This window comes from Nanorana parkeri, unplaced genomic scaffold, assembly GCF_000935625.1.
Source record: "Nanorana parkeri isolate BGI_ZX_2015 unplaced genomic scaffold, ASM93562v1 scaffold838, whole genome shotgun sequence".
NCBI lineage: Eukaryota > Metazoa > Chordata > Amphibia > Anura > Dicroglossidae > Nanorana > Nanorana parkeri.
In genome coordinates this window covers 556,663-578,494 of record NW_017307106.1, presented here as the reverse complement: position 1 = coordinate 578,494, position 21,832 = coordinate 556,663, and the positions used below count along the sequence as shown (strand labels likewise).

Genomic DNA, 21,832 nt, shown 5'->3' with positions numbered 1-21,832 from the left:
AGACTTATTTATAGGGATGCACCAATACTGTTTTTTTGGTATCGATTACCGATATTTTCTTCGGTACTTGCTGATACTGAATACCGATACCAGAAGTCCCATTTAAAAAGCGGGGCGGCATGTAACGACTCACCGCCCGGCTTCTGGTGACTAGGGAGCATGGAGCTGGCTTCCTGGCCAAACAGGAAGCCGGGCGGCATGTAATGACTCGCCACACGGACTTCCTGATGCCAGAAGTTCCGGTATCAGGATAGGCATCAGGAGCATTTGGGCAAGTAGGAGTAAACACCCAAATACTTGGTATCAGCATCAAATACTGATACTAGTATTAGTATAGGTGCATGCTTACTTATTTACACACATGCTCTAAAATATGTTTCAGAGAGAATATTTCTTCTGATTTGCCCTTGTCTAGCTTAGGTTCCCAGCCAAGAGGGAACTTAGACATCCATTCCAGCTCTATGGAGGAGCAACTGAGCCACCCTTGAACAGCAGCATTGTCAGCCTGCGGAGAGGGTAGTGTTAGAGGCACCAGCAGATTTAGATTGACTTGACTAACCAATGAAATCCAAACTCCAGCTAACACTTTATAAGCAGTTATAGCTACATTTGTTTTTGTTTTCCTTTTTGGATAAAGGTTTTACATAAATGAATAAAAAAATAACCATTGTAAACACCCCCATCAGTGGTAAATGGTTCGTCTCAACCCTCAATCTGCCACTGTCGCTGGAAAATTTGGCCTGGTAAAGGAAGTCGAAAAATAACAGACCCTCTGGCCAGAGCAACCGGTGAAAATAAAGGGAAGAAAAGCACACACAAAAAAAAAAAAAAGCTACCACATTTAACCATCTGTAAACTGCAATATCCTTTTAGTAAACATTCTTGCTTGATAAAAGGTCTTTATCAAAGCATTAGTAGTTTACACTGGAAATTGTTACATCACTTTATAATGAATGATAACAATTCATTTCAGATGTTTAGAATTCATTTAAAATAATGGAATGGAGAAGGAAATATGATTGTGTGGTAGGTGTTGCATCAGAGCCATGCAAGATAAATAGATGAACATTGTACTACTACAATTCATCACAGCAGTTTTCATGCTTCATCCTGTAGGAATTACTGATACTGAACATGAAGAAGAGATAAGTGATTTTGTAGATGCCAAGTACATCATCTCAAATGATTTCACTCAAACACAAAAAGTAGAAAGCTTTCCAATAGCTTTATTGTTCAGACTTGAAGGAATGCCAGTGTAACAACCACCATCTACATGCTTACCCACAGAAGTCCCAAATGGCACAACCCAAGCTAAGCAGCATTCATGACTTGTGTAACAACAAAGAGATGAAGCATGAAAGAAAGCCTTTGTAAAAGAGCCCAAACTGGTTTTAAAGTGGCACGGAAGATACAAAATATTTCTGTTGTATCATTTGTATTCTGTTTATATACTCTATTTAGAGCCGTTCTGCAAAGAACCATACAGCTCCATTAAAAGGAGAACTACTGGGAGAGTACAATGTATTCTTCCCAATAGTTTGAGCCGGCGTTGCACACTGCAGCTGTCGCAAGCAGGCTTTATAGCTCGAGAACCGAGTGATCACAAACCCCTGATCGTTCAGCTTATGGTCTTCTCCATGCAGAGAACGGGGACTGTCAGTCATCACTCCCCACAGTGATTTCCCAGCATTCATTGAAGGGACAGATAGGGGAGGGGGTAGGCACAGCTGGCGCTGGCTCTAGCGGGGCAGAGCAAGCTGTAAATGAGGCAGCAGAGTGGATCGCGACAATTTTGTCAGGATCTTTCCCGGCTGCAGTGCGGCTCTGCGCTGTCAGCACATAGGGGCAGTAGCTGACTTTGGGTCACAGGAGGGAATTAGTAAATATCCTCCTGTAACCCAAAAGAGAACTATAGCCTTTAAACTAAAAAAAAAAAAAAAAAAAGGTTCTCTTAACAAGCATTCCGGGAACATTTCCAATGACTCACTTATTCAAAAATATTTGGTAAGCCTTTGATTATAAAATATTTCTTCAATACAATATTCAAATACATTCCTTTTAAAAGGAGCAATGAAAAAAGACTTTTGATCTGTATCTAACACTATTCATTGGGACCTGGGATCAAAAGGTACTTTTATTGCCTTAGGCTTATTTCCTAAAATAGCCATTTAGTCTTTCTGGTAAGCTTACTTTAGACTACAGAGGCTACAAAAAAAAGCAGTTAACCATTGCAGTGCAGGGGTAGCCCCACTGCAAGGGTTCATTTGAAAAAGCTGTATATTACTTTTTAAAAAGTAATACAGTTTTTAAAGAAGAACTTTTTTTTTTTTTTTCAAATGAACCCTACCAGTGGGGCTACCCCTGCACTGCAATAGTTAACTGTTTTTTTTGTTTGTTTTTTTTTTTAGATCTCTAGACTAGATAGAGATGCTCTGTTCTGGAAACTCCAGGATTAAAAAATCCTACTGTTTGTGGGGGGTGCGGAGAGTTTTGCTTGCCATAATTGACTCTGTCTGTACTGTGCTGGCAGATCTCATTATCATTTGTAAACTGGATGAGCAGGACTTTACTCGGAGAGTAAAATATGCACATCCCAATACTTTGAGCCAGCGTGTGACATTGCAGGTGTCACAAATGCGTGTTCTATATACCGAGAGCAGAGCGATCATGAACCGCTGATCACTCAGCTCACAGTCTTCTCCCTGCAGATAGCATTGACAGTCACTCAGGGATTTCTCCCTCTGATCCTCCAGCGCTCATTGGAGGGACAAACAGTGGAGGGGGCGGGAGAGGCAGGAGAGGAGGTGGGCACAGCCAGCTCTTGTTCTAGAGAGACAGAACCAGCTGTTAAACAGGCAGTGGGCTGGATCCCTACAATATTGTTGGGATCTTTCCTGGTTGCAGCACAGCATTAGTGAATATAATCCTTTGACCCAAGAAAAAAGGACTAAAGCCAAAAAAAGAAAAAAAAAAGGTTTGGCTTTAGCTCCCATTTAAATATTTTTTAAGGTGAGCTATGTAAAATGGGAAAAATGTCAAATTAAGTGTTTTTCCAATTCGGACTCAAAAGTTGAACTACACGAAGTGTAATTTCTGTTCTGCATTTACACACATATTTATGAAAAGTTTAGAGCTGCAGCTAACGATTATTTTCAAAATCGATTAGTTAGCCGATTATTAAGTTCGATTAATCGGTTAATCGGATAGAAAATTAAAATTTAAAAAATCACCTTCTCCTCCTTACTACTTCTCCCCGCGTCCCTGTGCCGATCGTGGATGTGGGCGGGCGGTGAGCGTGAGGCGGGGAGGAGGTGCGGCGTGTGTAGCGTGGATGCGGGCGGGTCTGGCAGCGGCGAGCGTGAGGTGGGGCGCGCAACGTGTGTGGAGCTGTGGACAGGGGCACCTTATCAAAAGCCGATTAATCGATTATTGAAAAAGTTGACAACTTTTTCAATAATCGATTATAATCGATTATGTCGATTAGTTGTTGCAGCCCTAGAAAAGTTCTAGCTAATTCTTTTCATTCATCTTGTATCTTGCAGTTTGGATTCACCTTTAAAGCAATGCTCTGTGTGTGTTCCCTAGATCCAATCCCCTGATGTCTAGTGAAGCATGACTTCAGAATATTGTTATAAACTGAGCAGAGCTTCAACTGAGACAGAAACAAGATGACAACGATTAAGGGAGCGCTGGACTATTCAGGTGAATCCGGAGAGCAGAACGATTTCTCATACAAACCAATAAAGCATGCCAAGAACATACTTCATCCTCTTACCAGCATGTCTTTGTCTCCTTTGCTCCTATTAAGACATCACTGGCTATATTAAGAGAATACGCCAATAAAAGCATACAAATGGTCTGGCAACATGCTGAGCACCACTATGGTTTTTCTGAATCGTGTAATGACTGATGAGACTTGTAATTAAAAATTAAAGTAATGTGTAGGGTTGTTTACGCTTTCAACTTTAAGGGCCCAGTCACAGTAGCCCCTCGGTAAAACAGAGCATTGTAGCGGGCAGGCTAGTGTGTTGTGACAGCTGCGGTGGTGAATTGCATACTGCCCAAGCAGTCACTGTTTAAATTTTTTTCTGTTTCGCGTTATTTGGAATGTACAAACTGTGCCCTCCTTCAGGTGCTGTAGTGACCTGTGGCATAATCCAGTGCAATGCGAAAAATTGCAGCATGTCTGCATTTTTTTGCAGTGCACCCCACTGCAGATAACACCCGCGTTGCGGTGTGAATGAGGCATGTGCCCTAGCAGTGGATGTTCAGTTGCTGGAAAAAAAGTCAGACTCTGCATCTAGTGTGAACGGTTTCTTGAGTTTAGGCCTGCAGCATGGTTCATCCAAGCCCCAGTCACTGGTTTTAGTATTCAGGAAGAGAAGGAGTACCTTTGCTAACCAGCCAGCCCCTTTACTATTAGATCTTTGCTTGAATCACAAAAAGCTTCATTATACCAAACCAGGTCAGTCAGACACGTTACTCTCCGCCAGTTCCGATTCCTCCATATAAATTTTTCCGACAATATGGGCTTAGTCAAAACCCCTATAATTAAGCCCATATTGTGGACGAAACGAATCAAAAAGGTTGTGTCTAGCTGGAAGTAAAAAAGTCTGTTGGACTGTTTTTGATACCACTAAAGCTTACTGATATTCAAGCAAAGCAGCGGTGTGCAGCTTGGACTTTCATATGTTTTGTAGGGAAGAGGTGGATCCAAGACGATCAGAACATCTCCCATGGCCAGTTGCAGCCTAGAAATCCCTTAGACTGGTGTCATTTGATGGTATCAAGACAAATGGAAAATGAATAAAGGAAGCAGAAAAGTTTTGTCCCTCTGCCATGGAGTTTTCCGCTTCCTTTAGTCTATTTCAACTGTCAAGAACTGGCAGCTAGCTTTTGATAGTTGACATAGGAGATATGAAGAAAAGATTTTAACTTGCGGTTTGCTAGCCGATTTTTTATTTAAAACACCCCCATCTTGGCTGTTTGCAATAACATTTTTTGGAGGAAATGAGAAAAGGAATGGAGTTTAAATATGATATAATGCACTGATGATGCCATAATGTGCAAACTAGAGTGGCTAGCAGTCCTAACTAGACATACTTAGGGCTCCTTCACATCTATGCATACACAGTGATTATATTTCTGCATGCCATTTCATACACACATTCAACTAGAACGTCCACTAGTTTTTCCTTAGGTCCAGTACTATGCGAGATGTTGAAGATGTTCTACCAATGCATAAAACACAAAAATAAAAAACACATGAATTTGTGTAACACATGTCCACCATCTGCTTGGCGCATGTACCCATACAGAAATGCCACATGTACATTTTTGGAACAGGCTTCAAAACAGTCCTTCAATTAGTCATATAGTAAGAATGGGATTTCTACCATTGCTTTGCCACAGGAAAAATGGTCATTTGTTATTGGGCCATGAAGCAACATCTGGACTTGCAGCAGCACCAGAAACACCACAGGCAGACTTACTAGTCCAAAACAACTGAACAGCAAAAAGGTAGTGAAACTTAATGGCAATTACAACAATAAATTGCTGGTGATTTGTTTGCCGTCACATCCTCCACTGTGATTCAAAATAGAAAGTAGGGAGATTCTAGGCCATGCTCTTTGTTAAAAGCATGCAAATAATTCTCTCCAAATAGGAGAAAGCACATCAAGACCTTTAAATAAATGTAATGCTCTGTAAAGTTTGCACTGATTATGCAAAACCATACCACATCTATGAAAAACCTTTACTGAGTCAACAAGCAAATCAGTATTTATGGGCTTGTAGTAATAAGTTAATTGTTGTGACATTTATCCTTATTTACATAGCATCTCCATGTACTTCAATGTGCAGTTCACATACACTTACCTGTAATGATAAAGGCTTCTTCTTATTGGCCAGCATAGACCGGAGTTAAAGCAAATTTTTCTCTAAAAATATATGCTCAAAACATACTGTTCCCTAGAAATAATAAATAAAGAGGACATAGGGGCAGCAGGAGAAGCGAGTATTCTGTCACCAATCCCCTCAGCAGTGAGGAGAAAACCTCCGGCTAAAGAACGTCTGTTCCTTGTTCCCCTGCAGTGGACTGTAGTTTCTCCCGCCGGCCTCTACATCACTACAGGAGACAGTGGTGACATAACTCCTGAACTCTTGAATTTTGCAGGATCATCAGCTGGAGGTTTTTCTTCAATACTGGCTAGATCAGGAGAGGTAAGTATTTATCTTTACAATGAACGTGTCTTATAATGACAGTCTCTTTAACTCTGTTGTACTGACTTGTGTCTAGGCTGTCCTGTTAGAAGAGGTCTTTGGGCCAAAACATGCCTTGGCAATCAGGTGCATTGCAGTAATGCGTGCGTTCATGCATCGCATGTTACCAGTGGCGTAACAACCGGGGGGCCAGGGTGCGCTTGCCCCAGGCGCAGGGCTGAGGGGGGGGCGTCGTCACCGACCCCCGCTAAAACTAAGCCCCTGGCCGCATGTTCAGTGGCTCCCTCTATCTGCCACATGCACCCGGCTCTCTCATCGGGCGGCCGCTCGCTCCTCCGAGGCCACTGCAGGCGGCCCTCTACAGTGCCCGATTAGAGGGCGCGTCTGCCTGATCCAGGATCAGGCTGGATCAGGCAGACGCGGCCCTCCAATCAGGCACTGTAAAGGGCCGCCCGCTGGAGTTACTACTTAAACCGGCGCGCGCTGTGTTTAGCTTCTGAGAAGATACGGTATTAGCGTAGCGGGAGCAATGCAAAATGCGCAGCCGCCTTCCCCGCTATGCTAATAGCGTATCTTCTCAGAAGCTGCACACAGTGCGTGCCGTTTTAAGTGTGGGGGGGCGAAAAAAAAATGTTCTGCCCCGGGCACCCATAACTCTGGTTACGCCACTGCATGTTACCACACGTTATGTGCATTAGCATGTTGCACTGCCATGCATTTTGAATGGCGCCACAATGCACTAAAGCAATGCAGCTCTGCGCTATGTGTTGCAGCACATCGGGCTGAGAGAAAAAAAATGTTTTAGTTTTTTGCTCTGTTTCTGTGCAGTTGCAGCTCATTCAAAATTAAAGCCTAAATTCACCTTTTGGACCATATTTCAGGTTATACCCATATTCAGGGTGTAACATGAAACATGGTAATATTGTAATCACCCACACCAACACACACACTAACCTGATTTGCAGGGTTTTTCTCCCTGCAGGCTGCTGCTATTTGTTTTTTAATTGAACATAGCTGCATCATCCATTCACAGATCCTTTGACAGTCCCATCAACCACGGCGGCAGAGGCACTTCCTCTCAATGGAACGGCATCACTGCACTTGTAGCCCATTAATTCTTCCTCCAGCCCATGTCACTGAGGCTAGGTTCAGACTTGGGCGTGTTCCGGGACCAAGCGAACGTGTGCTAGTGCACACATAGGTTTCCGCACGGCCCCATTGATTTCGATGTGGTTACAAGTACCTTTTTTTTTGCACCACACAACGTGCAGCTTTTTTTTTTAACCACGATTGTGTTCAATTGCACGGGCGGAGTCCCGGCGGGAAACCACTCGATCCGCCAGGCGCGACTGGGGTGCCATTAGTAAATAATAGCACCTCCAGCACAATCGGCTGTGGTGGGTGATTCCGTGACCACCCAGCAATCAGGTCGGTACGGACATGGACAAAGAGGAAGAGTCTGCAAAAGCCAGAGCACTGCACCCATGATCCACTCATATATACTCACTTCTTTGGCATAAGGATCTTCTGGGCAAAATAAAGTAGGGCTGCAACTAATAATAATTATTATTATTATACAGGATTTATATAGCGCCAACAGTTTGCGCAGCGCTTTACATTATAAGACAAGATTGTAAGGAGGGCCCTGCCCGTGAGGGCTTACAATCTAAAGGGTGGGGAACTAATGATTAATTTTTCATAACCGATTAGTTGGCCGATTATTTTTTCAATTAATCGGATACAAAAGAATTAAAATGGTGAGTCTATGGGGGACAGTGCTGGAGATTGTGTTAGTACAGCACCTGGAACTGCTTTTTTATTTGACTTGAGGACCATGGGGAACAAAAGTAGCCACCCTCCAGAAGGAAGGACAGTGTCAGCACCAATTCAGAAATGATTTGAGGATCTACAGCCAAGTGATACACAAATAAGATACATTTGTGCGCTTGAATGCATTTGTAAGGTTTAACACCTCAGTTTAGTGTCACTTTAAGCCTGCATTAACATGGCAATTCAGAGCAGTCCTCCTGTCTGAGCTTCCCTGTTTTAACCAGCATCTGCCCAGAAATCAGAGATTGATGAAAATGGCAGTTGTGTTTTTAGCTTGGCTGGAGCAGAACATCTAGCCTGGCATTCCAACAAACGCACCGTAATGTATTTCTTCAAAGAATGAGACAATATTGATATTCTTTGCCACAGCTTATAACCTTTTCCATTTCATTTTACATTAAACCTGATCCACACTCATCCTCTATCTGCTTCACTTCGTACGTGTATCTCTGGCTTCTATGCATACGTTATACATTGAGGGGAATTTATCAACACTGGAGCAGACAGACAATCTGGAGCAGTTGCCCATGGCAACCAATCAGTTTCTCTCCTAAGTTTGTTCAGTTAAGCTTTGAAAATAAAAGATAGAGGCTAATTGGTTGTTGTGGACAGCTGCTCCAGATTGTGTTTGTTCCAGTTTTGATGAATTCCCCCCATTGTGTTTGACAAGCAGGAGGACCATCACATTTATAAAATGCTGCATAATCAAAGTCAACCTAATACACGTCAATATTATATCGATTACCTTGCTCAAGTCGAAAGCAGAGGGATCGTTTGGCTGCTTCTATTTCAGGAGATGGATTATCCAGAACCTGCCTGCACCACTCCCTTGGGCTAAGGCTGGTCTCAAATGGCCTTTGCTTCTTAAAAGGTGACACATATAAAAAAAAAGAAAAAAAAAAAAAAAAAAAAAAAAAATCACATCTAAAGCCAAAATACCTACAGAAGAAAATAATTGCATTGGATTACATTTTTTTTTAATTAAGGTTCAAAAAAATTAGACATGCAACTTCCTTAAAAAGTAGAATTCCCTACTCCTGTGGTCACTAGGAAAGGAATTAAGCAACATTCTTTCAATGAGGACACTGCAGAGGAGAAAAGAGGAGAAAAGAGTACATGTATATCTAAAAGTATAAATACTATTTCAACTGACTCAAAGTCTAGATTCCGAGGCCATCTTCCTTTCCCTTGCTTCATTACCAAATACCCAAGATCTAGTGTGCCATGTCCTCTGCTTGAAGGGCTTAGAATTTCTCCTGATCAGTCCACATAAATCGAATGTATCTAACATTGTACTGAATGTGTCCTGTATCTATGACCGGGTTCAGGACCAGCTCAAGCCGAGAGTTTGCAGCTTTACTTCCCCGATCAAGTGTAAAGTGATGAAGCAACCCTTAAAAAAGGTGCCCCGTCATCTGTGTACAGTAAGACCTATTAGCTATAACGATATAAAACAAGCAAACAAACATAGGAGTCAATATTCTTAGGAGATATCGAACATCTAAAATGGGGGGGCAGCAATAAAAAAGGTTAGAAAGCCATTCCTCCCTAACTGTTTTCCATACATCACTGACTGTACATATTCAACATTTTGCTGGTATGTGCAGATACCTACGGGCAATTAAATTGTATCAGCACATTCCCCTTCCCTCTATTGTCTGTGGCAATCTGTAAAGTTTATAATGCACACTAGTCTTGTTAAATTTTGTGGAAGATTTTAAAATGGCATTTAATGGTCAAAAACTCAAAATAAATATGTGTTTCTATACTGAATTTCCATAAGTTCTATCCCACTCCTAATAACTATATTGATCTAGAAGTGTGTAAACTTACCTATTGAAGATTCCCATAGGATGTACTTCCTTAATACACTGACACAATTTCACTCAGCCATGTGAATACTAACTTCCTTGTGTCACAACTCACACAGAACCTGCCTTCTGAACGACAACTAAACGTCTGAACAATGCAACATTATCATTGCTTGCTGGGAGCAATGCATTATGGGCTTTACATCACATCAACCAGCAGGGAAAAGCGCAATGCACACTGGGAATCCAGGAAGTTGTTAAACAGGATGGGCAGACAGAAGGTAGCACTCACTACATAGAAGATTTGATTACATTCACAAAAAACAACTCTAGTATGTATTTCGATTACAATACTGATGTTAAAAGTTAGTATATGCTGAAACTTTAGAAACTACTTAAAAACGTCATTCATGCATGACATTATATGTATAGTATTTATATGCATGTATAGAACATTTCTAAACATACATGCAATGATCCTAAAATGGTATAATTCACAATGTGTGCTTACTTGTGTTAGGGTGCATTCAGTTTAGCAGAATTAAGAAAAGATAGAATTTTGTGCATTGAAGCGTAGATTAGATAATGTGAATGCGTCTTGCATTTAAAGACAAAATAGACAAGATATGTCACCAGCACACCAAAGTGAAACTGTACAACAAACTTATTAACATGTGCACATCATGTCACAAAGAAAAGCATGTGCACATCATGTCACAAAGAAAGCATTGTTTCAGGGCCACCCGCAGTGACCCTGAAACATTGCTTTCTTTGTGACATGATGGGCACGGCACATGCCAATAAAGACGTTCGTTCTACAGCTTCCCTTTGGCGTGCTGGAGTCATATCTTATCTGTTCAGATTTAAGCAGTGGACCACAGTGGCACCCATTTCCAAGGCGCAGACCGTTAAGGTGTGCGGTGGGATATACTGTACATTGCATTTAGAGACAGGTACATTTTAAGGAGAACTATGAGGTGAGTGCTTTTCACTCACCTCATAGTTCTAGCCGACCTGTGACAATGAGACTGTCACAGGTCGGCTCAGTAGATCGAGAAGTGAGCGAACACATACCGGCGCTCGCTCACCTCTCGATCCTGTCACAGCTCTCTGCCGTGACAGAGGAGGGGCAGGATTCCCCCCTCCCCGCTCCGATCTGCCAGCGCTGACTGGCGGATCGGACGGGGGGAGGGGGCGGCTACAGCTGGCTCTGCCTCTAGATATGCAGAGCCAGCTGTCACTCACGCAGCTGGGTGGATCCAGACATAATTGTCAGGATCTGCGTCAGCTGCGGCGTCTCAGTATATCGGAAGCTGTAGCTCACGGTATACTGAGCTTAGGGTGACGGGAGGACGCTAGTTTGTGTCCTCCCGTTACCCTGAGAACTATGGGGAAAAGCCTTAACCCCATAGTTCTCCTTTAAACATATAGGAAATTGATCAGGGAAATACAAATTTTTTTTTTTTTACTTCCCACAATAATTTCTTTGGAATTTAAGTAAAACAAATGCAGGAGGCCAGCATCAATGAGTGCAAAGTCCTCATATAGAAACACATTCAGCACCTTTGTTGCTGCAGGCTACTTTCCACCCCAGGAGGCCCATTGGGAGAAGCAATAAATAAAACCCAGCCTGCAAAAGGTAAGGGTAACGTAATCTGCAGCGCACAATACATTATTTGTGATCTGGAGGGCACTTGGCTGACATCAGGAACACAAGCCAAGTGGTCCTCTCCACCACTGCAAGGCTTAAATTCTAATTTTGGCCCAGGGTACCAGTAGAAAGAACTATTACTTACCTGTTCCCTTGTACCCACAGGCTCACTCCACGCTATGCGACCGGGTCCTGCAGTCTCTTCTGTAGGCAACTTCCAGCGGGAGGTTGCATGCTGATGTCTTTAAGCCAACAGCCGTGCATTGTATTTAAAGACAGCTAGGGATTGACCACACCTCGAAATGGAAGGGAGAAGAGGAAAGCAACTGCTGCTGGGGGAGCGAAGGGTAAGGTAAGTAAAAGTCCTTTATTTTGGTACCCTAGACAAAGATGAGCATTTAACCTTAGCTACAATGTATTAAGTTTTAAGTTTTGGGTTTAGATTCACTTTAATTATTTTTTTTCAATAAACACATAACTGCAATCACTGGGTTCAGCTTGAAATCTATAAGCCCAAACTGAAAGTAAGCATTATGTAGAGTGTATAAAACAAAAAGCTATATTCTTGTTTTCTACAAGTGCCATTCATCACATGCCCTGAAAGTGAAGCTAATCTGCAAGCCTTGTTCACAATGAATGTGGTTCCCCACTTCTTGACCCACTTAGAGAAAAGTCTCTTAGGAAAAGCATTAATAGCAGGAATGTTCAGGAATGCAGAAAAGCTGAATGAAAACTAGGCTACTCATGTCAACAACACAATCAACTTGTACAAGGACTACAGATTCTAAAGCTTACTAAAGAAAAAGAAATACATTACATATCTATATGTGTTCATATACCAAAACTACACATTTTTAGATAAACCTCCTCATGTATCACTTCCCCCTCCCTTTTAGATTGTAACCCCCTAGGGGCAGGGCCCTCCTTCCCATCTTGTCTTGTATTGTGATTGTAATGTCTTCCTTATATTGTAAAGCGCTGCACAAACTGTTGGCGCTATATAAATCCTGTATAATAATAATAAACGTACTCCATGAGAAGTAAAAAGAGTTTTTTGCCGTAGCCTGGTGAGAGTCACAGAAGAAACACATGCAACCATAAACAGAGTTGTTACAAGGCCATTGAAAAGGACCATGGGTAAATTAACAATTTAGCGGAATGTCTGGGTAATGACTGACAGGTATACGTAACCAGAATAAGGGCCCATTCAGACCTCTGTGGTTTTCGTGTTATGCAGCAGTGATGTGGTGCATTTTACACACCAAGGACGTAGTAAGGATTGTTTTAAAGCCGTGGTTCTCAACTGGTGGGTCGCCACATGCCTTCCACTGCACGAGGCCAGAAGCTCTTCAGCCTCCCCGATAGCAGCACTGTCAGCTCTCATGCCGAGCAGCCATTCAAAATATGCTGCCTGGCACCAAGTGTCAGCTTGAGGAGGGGTGGGGTGGGCTGGGGGAATGGCCGCAAGGTAGGTCCATCCACACGTGCCTTCCTTACAGCTCCCTCTCGTGACATGTTCTGGCTCCCGGCACCTCTACAGGTAATGCAAGGGAGCTGTACAAGCAATGCTCATATGGATGGAGCTCCGTCACAGCATAACAGCCCACATAGAACCTAGCCTCTAAAAAATGTTTGGGTGTGTATGTGTGTGAGAATGTCTGTGTGTGTGTGTGTCATTGTTTTAAATTGCAAACCACACAAATCGCACCTACTGTTCGTTCTGGGGCAGGAGGTGTGTTGCGATTCATTTGAATGGCATCCCAAACACACTTCCCTCCCACAGTTTGATTGCTTGCACTGAACATGCAGTACCGTAATGCCCTGTGTTCCAGTGTGGTGCGACTTGGGTCGCGACTTAATGACCAAGGACAAATGGAGGTTCTGAAGTTATACAGGTTGAGAACCACTGGTTTAAAGTACTGTATATGTAAACCCAATTATTGAAATCTTATATAAGCTGTCAACATCACTTGAAAAGTAATTTCCAATATTTGTATTACATGAAACTGCTTATTGAGCCACTTCCTGTTTTAGGGTGACAAGAAAATGTTCCCAACAGTCACATACGCTGCTGATGGAGAATACCAGTGGCCGCTTCAACACACATTACATGGCATGGTCTGCTGCTATCAACATCAGGAAACCATCCCTAAGAAATGCTATGCAGACATCGGTGGAGTGCATGCATGTAGACAGGGCGTAGCGACCACAAGGCTACAGGATATCAGCAATACTGAGAAGCAACATTGGATGAAAAAGGTGATAGAAGAAAAACAAAAAAAGGTAGACGGTTATACACACTGCATTAAAACATGCACAGATGAGAAATGAGCACTGGATGGGATGAAGACACATGCTTTATCCTGAGTGACTTAACATCTACTGCCATGCAGTTTTCAAGGTCTTATCCTACTTGGTTTGCATGGGAAACTGTAGCTTAATGCACCCAAAAAACTGATAGAAATGATACGACCTTCAGATTGTAAGCCTTCACGGGCCAGGGCCCTCCTTACCATCTTGTCTTGTATTGTAATGTCTTCCTTACAACAAACTGTTGGCGCTATAAATATCCTGAATAATAATAATTAGCAAGGCTGAGCCTCTTAAGCAGGCTTTCACAACCAACTCATATCTGTAGTTGTCCACAAGCCAAGTGGCCACTATTGTCCCCTACTGAATAGACAAGCCAAGTTTACATGTTACTAGGATGCTCTGTAGCACTACCAATATCATAATCTTAGGGCCAAGATCTATTATCAGCTTAAAGATGAACTCCCAGCACAAAAACTTTCAGCCAAACATATTTAACAAATGCTTCAAAGAACATAGATTCATTTTGGGCTAGTAATAGTCCTTACAAGCCCAGTGGTAACATAATCATTGTGATATGGATAGACTGTGCTGAGGGAAGAGCAGTGGGAAGGACTCTGTTGGCCTTCATAGTTCAGGCTGCCTGCAGATTATAGAGGGGCTGACACAAGACCAGTCACTCTGCACAGGCAGAGAAAGCAGCAGTGACTGGTCCTTATGATAGGAAAAGTTATTAGAGGCAAAGTGCAGGTGTTGTTTCATGCTGTACAAATTAAATACACAAAGTTCAGCTTAAGGGCCCATTCACACCAGCCAGTGCGCTAAATTGCACAGGAGCCAATGTGTGGTGCCTGGCACAGCGCTGAAGTGCCAATCCCAGCACTATGTACTTTTTTTAGAGCTTTATTGAAATGTCACAAGTGACATTTCATTCAGTTCTGTGGGCACAGCGGAACATGTGCCCATAGATGTGTTGCATCCCGTTGCACTGAAAAAAAGTACTGCATGCCATAGTTTTTCAGTGCACACCACTGTGTTCCCACTGTAGTAGCTAAATTTTACCAGAATTGGGTCACTAATAAAAGGAAAAATAATGACAATTAAATTACAAGGTTCCATCTTTATTCGGTATCTAAACTGCGCTTTTTGGCTTTTCTCTTGTGGACTGCAGTAGGATCATGCCTGGAGAGAATCCAGCAGTAATCGGCAAGTATGGACGGACTCCATTTCCCTTGGTATCTTTTCTCCATGCCGGCAACTGCCCCACAGCTCAAAGGGAAATAGTCTAAATGTGAGTGTAAGAAGTGAATTTTCAGCGACATGTTTCCACCAAGTGCTTTATAGGACCTAAGCAAATTTTCCATGTGTTTTTCATCGTCATCTGCCTTGCGGTTCCCGAGAAACTCAGTTGCCACAGACTTGAAGGCTTCCCATGCCTTCTTTTCCTTGCCACGCAACAGACGATCAAGCTTGTCAAACTTGTCCACAGATTCCACAGAAGTTCTGGAATCTGTGGACCGACAAAGATGCCTTCCTTCATTTTGGCTTCACTAAGTCTTGGAAAGTTTTCATAGAGATATTGGAAACCTGGTTTTGTTTTGTTCATAGCCATTACAAAGTTCTTCATCAGCCCCAGCCTTATATGCAACAGTGGTAACAACATTTTCTGACAGTCAACAAGAGCTGGATTTTTAAAAAATCTTTCTTTCCTGGCTCCCAGGACAGTTGTGATGGCCAGTCTTTCTTGACATAATGAGAATCTCTGGCTCGACTGTCCCATTCACAGAGGACACAGCAGTACTTCATGTATCCACCCTGCAGCCAAGCAACAGGGAAAAAAAAAAAAAACTTTCAAATCACCACAGAGCTGCCACTGAGGTTACTCATACTTTATACACCTCAGCAGCTGTTTCATGTTTTCGTATGTGGGCTGCATGCCCGACAGGAACGGATGGCAAAACATTGCCATTGCGCAATAAAACAGCTTTTAGACTCGTTTTAGATGAAACTATGAACAATCTCCATGCATCTGGATTGTGGGTAATGTTAAAGGCTGTCATTAATCCATCGATATCATTGCAATAAACCTAATCACCTTCCACTAAGAAACACAGAACCAGATCTTTTTGGCGATCACGGAAAATGGAGATCCTGACATCACTCTGCAAGAGGTTCCACTGTTGTAATCTTGAGCCTAGCAACTCTGCCCTACTCTTAGGCAATTCTAAATCCCTGACCAGGTTAGTTCAATCTGAAATTAGATGTGGTTCAGGAGGAGCATACAGTGGGCTAAAGTTTGGGTCTGTCAATGGCCCCGGATCGGCAGCATCCTGCTCATTGTCTTTATCATCATCTGAGTCTAAAGAGTAGGATTCTGGTGGATCTGGAATAGGCAAGTCTCACCATGGGGTACTGGAACCAGTCCGTATGGAATGTTTGGATATTCCACTGTCCACTTCTTTCTTGAGATCCCTTTAGCAATTGGGGAACCATGCAAAAATAGCAGTCGCTACTATGATTGGTGGGTTCCCGCCACACCATTGGGACTGCGAAAGGGATGGACTTTTTCTTCTTGTTTAGCCAATGACGCAGGTAAGTTGCACATGTAATGCAACAATAATGAGGGGCCCAACTCTTGTCCTGATCCTCTATTTTACATCCAAAATATAGGTGGTATGCCTTTTTTACCTCTGCCGTCATGCTGCACTTTTGAGATGCAAATGTAACCTCGCCACAAACGTAGCAGAAGTTATCTGCGTTGTTTACATCTTTCGAGGCATCTTGGCTTCTGAGGGAAAATATCACGCAACTGTTCCTTGGAAATGTTAGGCAATGACACTTTCACAAGCCACCAGATGTACAGTAACTGTATGATGCATAGATCTGGCCAAGACAAATGTAACTTGCAATAAAAGAACAATGAATTACAGTTAGGTAATAATCTTTAGTCTCAAAGTGAAGATAAATGCATACACTTCCACGTGGTACAATTTTCATTGTTCTACCGTACTTTGCCGAGAAGTTACGAGGCATCATGATCATCAGACACCTCCCTCCCTTGTAGGCAAATATACTCACCTGTGTATAAATCTCTATTGTGAAATATCTTGAAAACTTTAACCAACCAGCACCTTTATCACCTGTTTTCTAATTCATCTAATCAAAATTTGTAACAATTAAACATATTTTTTCTCAGAGGTCAATAATTTCCCAAAATTTGAATCAAAAATTTCAATCAAAAGCAAAGCAAATTAGAAAAAAAAAAAAAGGAAGTCAGAGGCTGCTGTTGTTGATCCCCTTATACAATGCTAATTTCCTGGCTGCCTCCGGCTTCAATACTTTCTTACTTACAGACCTGGAATGCAGCATGAACTGCGCATGCTTGTACTAGGTCTTCAATTAATCAGCCAATTTTCAGAAAGAAAGGTCAGCAATGGCAGTCCTCATAGCAGTCAGCCAGACGAGGATAGAGCCCACATTTTTTTTATGCCTGCTCAAAAATGTTTGTCAATGAAAAACAGTTTAAAAAAAAAAACTATTCTACAGATATATTTTATTGTGATGCTCATTAGATGTACAAAAAAAATATGTCTACAAATTGTGCGTTTCTTCTGACCATTATCTTAAGTCAATGGGGAGCTTTAACCAAAAAGATTCTGCAGTTTTTAACGACAAACACCCTCAGATATTGAACTATAATCTTTTTTAATTTATATTTAGTCTCATATATGGAAACTGAGATTGCTGCTAATACACAAAGAGGTTTATCTACTAAACTAGACAACCAGAAGAATTTGTTGTCTGTGCCCGGCCTGCTGTAACCTCCCTGGCGGTATAAAAAAAACGACAAAGACGAAAACAATTCGGAAAAAAAAATTGAACGAAAAGTGACATTAAAAAATCATACCGCCAGGGAGGTTAAAGTAAACCTGTCAAAAATCTGGCCAATTCAGATTGAAGTATAATATGACGAAAATGCAGAAGCAGAGGTTACCTTCAATAAAAAGCACATCTCAAATCAATCTGCAAATTCAGAGATACAGGTAGCTGATGTTATATGTAATAATAAAGGTCTGTCATGTCATCTGAAGTGTTCAAACCAGAATAAATACAGGACTCTGGAGAAGCATTTATAAAATACATCCGTGGCATCTTGTAATTGCTAAAGAAGGTGCTAATAGAACCTTCAGAGCTTGTTCACACCACATCCGGATCATGTCCAGACCAGAACAGTTTGTTCCCAGACCAAACAAAGCATCCCAATGTATCCCTATGGTATTTCTGGGCTCTGTTTACACCAGCGCAGACTGTTCCGGACCAGACAAAAATAAAAAAAATACTGCTAGTCTCATTTTCTCTGGTCTGGAATGGTCTGAAACGCATCAAAACACATACAAACGCACTGGAACGCACCCGAAATCATATTTTAAGCGAAAGAGTTATTAGTAATAATTTACCAAGAATCTGATTTTTTTTTAGCTTGAAAACTAGAAACATTGAGGGAAATGTATCAGAACTGGAGTAGACAGAATCTGGAACAATTGTCCATTGTAACCAATCAGCTTCTCTCTTTCACTTTGTTTGATTCTTTGGTTACTTTGATGGTTACTTGGTTACTTTGGGCAGTGGTCTATCTGCACCAGTTTCGATAAATTCCCCCCATTGTATGCGTTTCCTAGGAATCTGATTAGATATTTGAGGAGAGCGCACAAAAATATAGTCAAAGTCCCTGTTCACACCTTCTCATTCTCTGAAAGCGTGCCAAACGCGTCACTGGCGCCCGTTCATGTGCATCGTGCTTGCGCTGCCATTACTTGTTAAAACGCCGCAATGTGCAGGGAGAAAATGTGGGGAGGCCTATAGTAGAATCTGCTACATGATGTACCTTCCCACGTTTGTCGTGCGTGTGGCACCCATTGAAATCAATGGGCGACATCCAGTCAGTGCAGCATTAAAAAAAAAGCATGTGAACATGCACGATTGCAACGCATGTGCTCAGTACCCCGAGGAGTGAATGGGGATTAATGCTTCATTTACACAATGCGATTATATGCTTTTATGTGCATTTAAAAAGCTTTTGTAAACGCAGATATATGCATCTAATGAGTTCCAATGGGAATATTCACACCTTTAGGCCCCATTTACACTAAGCGACACTTACCTCGAGCGGATTCACGCGGCTGGGCTAGCACCACTGTCCGGGGCGACGATCGCGCGACCTTCTCCGTTGGACTGCATGCAAAAATAGAAAAATCACGCGACATCCGTGGGAAAAAGGGTCCTGCACAAGCGACACGCGACCGTGTCGGGCGACATGGAGTGTACAATAGAACAGCTCCATTGAAAATCATTGGACGGCGACTTCTCGTGATATCACGTGGCAAATATGCGCAAAATCACGCGATTAAACGCCCAGTGTGAATGGGCATCTACTCTCCATGCTTTTATCTACAGTCAGTTTAGATGCGTTTTTCAGATGCATCTGATTTAGTGTTAGGATTTTGCACCAGAGGCATCTAAACACATGTGCATGTAAACATGCATTATTTAACACATCTAGAAGCATAAACACAGCATCTAACCTGTCAGAGTTTCCTCTGCATATAGAAAAACACGAGAGGCAAGTGTAATGGAACCTTAAAGGCGGCATTCACACTGTCCACCTGCGTTTTTATATAGAGATCTGTCTGCAAATTCTGTCAAGCCAGATGTTTTGTTTATGCTTTTAGATGCTTAACATGGCACGCGTTTACACACACACACACATTTGGATGCATCTGTCCTTTGACCATTGGAACGATCTATTGAAGTAACTAGTAAGATTTCAGAAAAGAAATGTGCCCTGCATTTACAGTTTTGGTGCATTTAGAGATTACAAGTGATTCCTAGACACACCCGACTTCAATTTTTTCTAAACGCAGCTAAACTGACTGCAGATAAAGGCCTCATTCTCACAGCGTAGGATCAGGCCATACTGATCCGTGCATGGCCGTATCGGCCCATTTCCGGGAAGGACAGGTGCTGCGTATGATTGCGTGCAGCAGACCGTTCGTACGCTGCCACACACAAGCGAACTGCACATCTGTCTGGGTCCGGTGTCCGTGCTTGGGCACAGAGAGGATCCATCCTGTGTAGGTCCGAGTACGGACACCCACACCCGCATGGATGTGCAGCTCGGGTGTGCATACGTTCGCGTCCTCCCAAAGAGAAGAACAGGCTGCTGCGTGCAATTACATGCAGCACCTGTCCTTCCCAAGAAGAACGGGCCGATACGGCCATGCACGACACATGGATCTGTATGGCCCGATCCTACTCTGTGAGAATGAGGTCTAAAGCATTTAAATGCAACGTGTGAATAGATCCATTGGAAATGATTAGTTAGATCTCTCTCTATATCTATCTATCTATCTATCCATATACACACACACACACACACACACACACACACACACACACACACACACACACACACACACACACACACATCTATATATGTATACATACATATACATACACACACACTTAGAAAACCATTTTAAACGCATATAAACTCACCTAATCGCACATAGTGTGAATGCAGCCTAAAGCTTCATTCACAGCCATGGGTTTTAATGCACATGCGTTTTCACTGAAATCAAGGCATGAAAACACACTTGAACGCATATTGATGTTAATTTTTCTGTAACACATTACAACTAGTGATGTGCTGTGGACCCAGTTCGCCTGTGCAAAACTGCCACGGACACCCCCCCCTCCAGGCCTAATCAATTGTGGCAGGGGCATTCCCTGTCACTTGGCAACTTCAAAGGCAGACCGCGAGTGCGGGGGGGGGGGGGGGGGGAGGTGAGCACTGACCGAGGATCAGGGGAGTATTTCTTCTTTATTTTAGCACCTAGACCAAAACGTAGGGGGTATTAACCACTGTAAGGGTTAATTTTTACATTTCCAGGAGTTCTTCTATAATGACACATAAAAGGGTGGCCCAAAGGAAAGCTGTAATGAAAAAAAATACGTAGGCTGCCATTGCTGACCTCTCCATTTCAAAATACCGGTTGCCTGGCTGTCATGCTCATTCAATTTGAGTCAGTATTTTGTTTTTACTTGATATTGTCCAAAGAGCCCCCATGCCACCCCTAGCCTAGATCACTCTCCATGAAATATATCCCTCAATAGTCGCATAGGATATAAATCCATTGTGTGGGCACCAAGCGCATTGGCAAACCCAGTTATTATCCTGTGAAAGTAGCGGTGACATCATACCTTTCCTGTACATAGCCTGTTCAGAGAGCAGAGCTATGAGAGGGGCCCATGAGGGTCCACCCATAACAGGCTGCCTGCAGAAAAATACAGGAGGGGGTGGAAACAAGACCAGTCACCCTGTGTAAGGAGAAAGAACAGAAGGGAGCGGTCTATTATTATGGGAAGTTCCTGCACAGAGGCAAAGAGCCACCTGGATTACTGCACAGATCTGGAAGAAATACACAAAGCACACACAGATTCAGCTCAGAATACACATGCCCCCATAAAACAGGGCCTGTAGTAGCAGGACCACAAGAAAGCTGAGGATGGACGAACAGTCAAGGCTTCAAATATGCGGGGGGGGAGCTAGGTCCATCTTGCGGCACATCAGCCCTCTGGTTGACACGTTTCTGTGGCCAGACCCCTTATGTCAGAACCTGATACTTCTACTACAGGCACACATTTTATTGTTTGTTTTTACATTTTACTAAAGTTGTTTTTACACCATGGGGGTGCTCCTTTTCTGTTAGATTGTATGCCTATGTCATGCGCCTCTCCCCCTCTGCTGCAGTGGTCTTAAGTCCAGTGAGTCATCATGTTCTATACACCATGTATAGGATGAGAGGACACTAAGGGACATATTCCATCACTGCAGCGGAGGAGAGGAGGTGAATGGAGCACCGTCACAGCCGGCCATCTCCGAGGATTGGGCGAGTATAACTTTTTTATTTATGACCCTAGGCAAAAACAAGCACGTATCCCTTGCAGT

The 21,832-nt window shown here is 42.6% G+C and overlaps 1 protein-coding gene across 2 annotated transcripts in view; it reads right to left on the bottom strand.

Annotated features, from left to right (window-relative positions):
- The window catches only part of SLAIN1 (SLAIN motif family member 1), a 46,665-nt gene that overhangs the window by 19,906 nt on the left and 4,927 nt on the right, over positions 1 to 21,832 (bottom strand). Inside the window, exon 2 of one of the 2 annotated variants that reach the window (XM_018565386.1) lies at positions 8,798 to 8,936. In XM_018565386.1, the coding sequence (XP_018420888.1) occupies positions 8,798 to 8,936 (139 nt within the window). The remainder of the gene's footprint in view (positions 1 to 8,797; positions 8,937 to 21,832) is intronic. The other variant, XM_018565385.1, reaches the window with a different exon arrangement.